This window comes from Podarcis cretensis (assembly GCF_951804945.1).
Source record: "Podarcis cretensis genome assembly, chromosome: 1".
In the NCBI taxonomy this organism is placed as follows: domain Eukaryota; kingdom Metazoa; phylum Chordata; class Lepidosauria; order Squamata; family Lacertidae; genus Podarcis; species Podarcis cretensis.
Window position 1 is genome coordinate 23,359,004 of NC_137170.1, and position 6,000 is coordinate 23,365,003.

General features: G+C 45.7%; 1 protein-coding gene across 2 annotated transcripts in view; it reads right to left on the reverse strand.

Annotated features, from left to right (window-relative positions):
- Positions 1-4,684, reverse strand: part of RIN3 (Ras and Rab interactor 3) — a 73,950-nt gene extending 69,266 nt beyond the window's left edge. For both annotated transcript variants that reach the window (XM_079948000.1, XM_079948002.1), the window contains exon 1: positions 4,515-4,684. In XM_079948000.1, the coding sequence (XP_079804126.1) occupies positions 4,515-4,546 (32 nt within the window). In that variant the 5' untranslated portion in view covers positions 4,547-4,684. The remainder of the gene's footprint in view (positions 1-4,514) is intronic.
- Positions 4,685-6,000: the final 1,316 nt, after the last annotated feature.

Below are 6,000 nucleotides of genomic sequence, written 5' to 3' on the forward strand. Positions count from 1 at the left end.
ATTCTTTGCTATTCGATTTCCAAGAGCAGGCCTTGGAGCTATATTTTCTTCCTTTTTTTGCCCTCTCCCTCATGCAAGCTGAGCTGACATTTCTGGAGAAGGGGAACCAAGTAATTTCATAAGGGAAAGACTCTTGCTCATTGCAAGAATATATTGTCTGTTGCAAGAATCTCATCTTTTGTGTTCTGCGTTGCTAAGTGAAGCCAGGAAGTGCAGTTTATCCTGATATCTCAAGCATAAGAATTTGTTTCCGTTCTTTCTCTGTCAGCACAGGCTTTCCTCCTGTGAGCTTAGCCATGCTATATCTGGATATTTCCCCTTTGCAGGGGAAATAGCAACCCAGGGTGTGTACAAAAGATAAGAGATCCTTGTAATGGCTGGCATGACATGTTTTTCCACATGGTTAACCAAGATTTTGAACAGTGACATCATCTTCCCTTGATTGTCATTAGTAGGAAAAAAGGAACAACTTTTAGGTTCACTGTCAGGGGGTTTGACAGAAATAAATGCAGACTGATGTACAGGATAGGCTTGTCCACTTGTTACACTGAACACAGGTAGGCGCTTGCCTGTGAAAATACTTGTGTGAAAGTGTATACATTTGTTGATTTGTACAGCTCAACTACAGTATTGTTATACATGAGAACAGGCTCTACACTCATTTAATGCAATGTGTGAATCTGCCTTACATGACACCCCAAAGCCGTCTTTGTTCACAAGCAGTGTCTCCTCATTTAATAAATCTTATAGCAATAAACCGAGCATCCTAGCCCCATTGAAGCAAATCATATAAATTAAATGCTTTCAGACTGTACAGTATCTCATGGGGGTCATGTAATAATCATGGCCTGGTCACAAAATCATGAGTCAAGATCCCTAAAAAAAAAAAAAAACCCCAAGGTTGGCTTTCAAAAATCTGATTATAAAAAAATAAATCTATTTTGAGACTCACTTTTTCCCCTTTTCCTCCAGAACACATGCTTCCTTACTCACTCCAGTTCTGCACGCCATAACTGTGGTTACTGAGCTGTTTGTGCATCTGACTCTCCCCGAGTATCCAAACGCCATGTGGATCTCAGATTGCTATGATTACAAACACATCTACATGCAGTGGGAAAAGCTGGCATGTGGAACCACCCTGAGTTACTTTTTGGAGGGGTATAACCAGCTTCTTGAAGGGATGTATGATCAGTCCAGCCACCCACCCCCTTCAATAATCCCTCACACATCTTGTTTCCCAATAACTGCCCTAGGCATTGGAGGAAAATTGCCAACACACAGCATGGAATTGGCTAGTAAGTCCATTTGCTGCAGGTACCTCCTGCTTGAAGCAGGAACCGGCCCACCTGTGATGCAGGGTGAAGTGCCTGCCTCGGGTGGCAGAAGTATAAGAGGCACTGCTCCACTCACCCCACCACTTCTGCCACCGAGAGGGAGGCATTCTGGTGCATGGTGTTGCTGCTCATCTTTCCTGCTCCAGGCAAAGCAGCCAAGTGAGCAGCAAACACTTGGAAGAGTATCTTGGCTCCCACCAAGAACTGCAAGAACCAGGGTGTGGCGGCAGAAGTGGAGTGTGATGAATGGGGCCAGGAGGCAGCAATTCCCATGCGAAATGGGAAAGGCCACCTCTGCTTATATGCACAGCAGCCTTTCTCCATCAAGTGCACTCTAGATGTTTTCGCCTGCAACTCACATCATCTCTGATGATTGGCACTGATGGGTGCTGTAGTCCCCAACTGGAGGGCACCAGGTTTGGGAAGAAGGGATGGGGAGACAATAAGGGTATGGTGTAGACCTTGACCATATTATAGGCAGGACCAGAGTGGGGCAGGGGGTAAGTGCCCCCACAATCAATGAGTTTGCCCCCACCACTTGCCTCCCTGTTTCTGAACTCCTATCGCTTGCATATGCTGTAATTTTTCTTTTGTTATTGATAGTTTTATTAAGACTTTTCATAATATAATAAAAAAACTAATCTACATACAAAAGGGAGGGAGAGAGCCAGCCTTTCTCAACCTTGGGTCCCCAGATGTTGTTGAACTACAACTCCCATCATCCCTAACTAGCAAGGCCAGAGCTCAGGGATGATGTGAGTTGTAGTCCAACAACATCAGGGGACCCAAGGTTGAGAAACATTGCGTCAAATACAAATATCTTAACTTTTATCCCATACAGAAAAAGGTGCAACCCTCCCAGCTCTCACCTGGGAGACCCTTTTCTTCCCCCAGCCTCTTTCCCTGTGATATCTCCCCTTTCCTGCTTCTCACACAGAGTCCTTCACCCACTGTCAATCACCTTCATCTGCATGCAATTTTCTCTTTAACCCATATGCTGTTATTTCTCTCTCTTGCCCACTGAGAAATGTACGTTGCCTCTTCTCTGCCTCCCCACTTTTTTATGCAGCACCGTTCAGTAGATGTCTCCGTGATTATGAGAACTGGATTTTTATTCTTAACTCATTCAGGATATTGAAAAATCCCTGGATCTCTGCCTTTTAAAACATACACAGACATTGGCTTCCTGTGCTGCTGGCTTGGCAGAATCACACTATGTGGGAAGGATTCCAGGTAAAGGCCTTTCCTGCTGGGGCACCTCTTACAAGGAGCGCAAAAACACAAGCTGCACAACAGCAGGGTCTGCACTGCTTATGTTCCATTACACCAAAACCCTACGGAGGGAAAACTCAGCTGAGCCAGCCCTAGAAACCCCAGAATGAAGCAAAGGGAGTTACCCAAAATGTCCTGGGGAGGTAAAAAGTTACCTGTGATTTTAAGGACACTCACAGCAGGTTCTTCACCCATGGCGTGAGCATGGCCTTCCAAGCTGTCCTAGATGCATGCATGTCCAGCCTCAGCTTTGCCCATGCTGTAATGTATCCAGCAGGCTTTCCTCCTTAATGTGGCACTTGTATGTTTATTTGCATTATTCATGATTCATCTAGCAAAAACAACTCACATACATTTTTTAAGGAGTTGCCCAAACTGCACTGGTGGGGACTGGATGTGTTGAGTGGGTGATACTAACCAATAGGTAACTGCTTTCTCCCTCATTCAAATGGAGCATAACATATTCCAGGAGATCAAAATCTATGTTTGCATACAAAGTAGCAACTCTTACATTGTTATAGCTATCTATATTTCCTGGACCACACATGTTTCTCTGTCTCTCAGCATCATGCTGTATGGAATTGTTCTTTAGGGTTGCCAGTTTGTCTTGTTCCTACCATTAGGCAGAGTGAGGCAGCTGCCTCGGATGGCAGATGCTGAAGGGTGGATAGCAATGGTGAGGTGTTGATCTGCGTTGTGTGGTCTACCCTGGCATTGGCAGCACCAGGGGAATAAATTCAGGGCAGGCACAGAAGGGGCAAAGTATATTTATAGGTGAGAGAGAGAGAAAAATTAACAGCATGTGTTAATGACAGGAGTTCGGAAATGTGGGTGGGCAAGTGGGGGCGGGTAGTAAGCTCCTTGTTTTGGGGTGCTTGCCCCAATAGGCCCTCCTCCTACAGGTACAGAAAAAGATGCTGTCCTGTTGCCAATGTAGAAGGAAGGTTCAATCGCCAGCCCAGTCAGGCTTTGCACATGGAATAGGAGGGGGCACCATATTGTCCCTCTCAGGCAGCAAAATGTCTGGCAGTCTGGCAGCCTGGCATGCAGAAACAGGTGAAGCTTATCTTGCGGGACTTGACATCTTTCCGCAGGGCCTGCAAGACAGAGCTGTTCCGCCTGGCCTTTGATCTGGACTCAGTCTGACCCTTCTGTTTCCCTCCCCTTACAGTTTTGATTTATGGGCTACTTTTAAAATGAGGCTGCATTTTAAATTCCATTTAAACCTGTATTTTAAATTGGGGTTTTTCCCCTATTACGTTTTCATTGTAATTTTACTGGTGTAAGCCGCCCTGAGCCCGGCTCTGGCTGGGGATGGTGGGGTATAAATAAAAATTATTATTATTATTATTATTACTGTATTATCATGGAGCTGACATGTTGAATAAAGCATCACCTGTTTTAATCTGCATGTTCTGAGATGCTGATAAAGGGACAGCAGCAGAGCAAGCCAAAAAGAAAGAAAGCCCCCACCCTTCTTTGCTTTTCAGCCACATCTGTGTGACACAGCTGGGGGGGGGAATCGAAGCCTGTTGCCCCTCAGGATTCATGGAAAAGATTTGCCATGTTTCCAGATACGCACGACAGGCAGCATGGAAACAGCTCGTTGCCTCCTCCCCTCTCCTCCTCAGAGTATTTTCATTTCCTTCGCCCCCCACAGCATCCCGTGCAAAAAGAAAAGAAAAGCTCCTGTTGTTTCAAAGAGGCAATTATTAGCATTCACCCAAGGAAAAAGGCTGTGAATTATCGTGATTGTGGCGGCACAGCTGATAGCTTCCCGTGCAGCCTGCAAGCGGATTCAAGGGAGGGGAGAAGTTTCTTCTCAAAGAGGGAGAGAGGAAAGAGAGCGCGCGGAGGAAAAACCTTTAGGAGGAATAAAGTACCGCCGCTAAAAGTTTCAGGACTCACCCAGCTGCCCGGTTTCCCAGCGATGTTGTCATCCTCTCAACAAAGCGCGCAGAGGCGCTTCTCGCTTCAGAACCGTTTGAGGTCTCCCTTGTGAAGAAAGTTATACCTTGGCATTTCCTCACAAAAAAGCGTCCACGCCCTTCTCCTTCTCCCCCACCCGGCAAATAAAATAAAAATGAAATTATATATATATATATATATATATATATATATATATATATATATGCAAATGATGGTGGATTCAACACGAAGGAAAGCCGAGCTTTCACCACAGTAGTTCCAAAACACTGGCGACTCCGAAATGAGAATCCCTTTCCAAGTGGTGTTTCTGCATTGAGCTACTTTTCTACTTCCTGTATTTGTGTGAACAGGGGCTCTCAGGAAGAGGCTGTCCTTGGTGGTCAAGGGTGTTTTATTTCTTCTTCTTCTTCCTTCCCACCCCCCCTCACCGCCCTACAAACCCATTTTTAGTCATGAACTTTAGCTCAGAGAGTTAGGAAGCCAGGCCTGCGCTCTCGCGCCTCACCGCCGGCTGCGTACCTGGCTGGCCTCGGAGGGACGCAGTTTCCTCAGCCCCGCAGGTACATTGGAGGAGAGGCGGTGGCAAAGAGGGCCGTGAACTCTGCGAAGCATTTCATGCCGCGGTACAGTGGTGTCCATCTGCAAATTCCTGAGGCATGTGTATTTGTGTTTTGAGTGAGTAACTGGAACCAGATGGAGTCTGGAAACCTTCGCGCTGTTTACATAGGACGTGCGAGAATGGAGGCCCGAGAAGCCAGGGAGAGGCGCAACTTTCTGACAACGCTGCAGTAATAGGTCCTTCTGGGCTTGCTACTCCATGAATTAGTGCCCTAATATATATATATTTGTTGCCAGTTAAAAATCACAGAGCACAGCTGCTCTCTACCTGTGGTAGGGTACATGGCTTATGCATGGCCAGGGGGAAAAAAGTGGGCAAGTAGGAGAGCTCAGTTGGTGGAGCATGAGGCTCTTAATCTCAAGGTGGTGGGTTTGCGCAAAAATCCTGCATTTCAGGGGATTCGACTAGATGATCCACATGGTCCCTTCCAACTCTACAATTCTATGAGTCCATGATAGATTTGCAGAATGCTTACATATGCTAATTAACACATATAGATTAAATAGTGGCAATGCTTTGAAATCCTTTAGAAAGAAAGATACGTCGCATCAGAGAAGACTGTGGCCAGGTCTTTTCTATTCTCCCTGTGTTATCTGCGGGTGGGGAACTTGAAGGCCACTGAATATCTCTCTCTCCTGAGGGTTTTTTTATCTTTAAACTAGAATGTAAATAGCTCTTCAAAAAGCCTGGGGTCACGTGACTATTAATATTATTGTGAACCAAACACATTTCAACCCCAAAAGGGTCTTCTTCAGTTGTAAATATCCCACTTGGCTTTTATCGCAATAGGCTGGTCATACCAGCTGAGATTCTGGTACAATTATATCCTGGCACGCTTCAAATGAT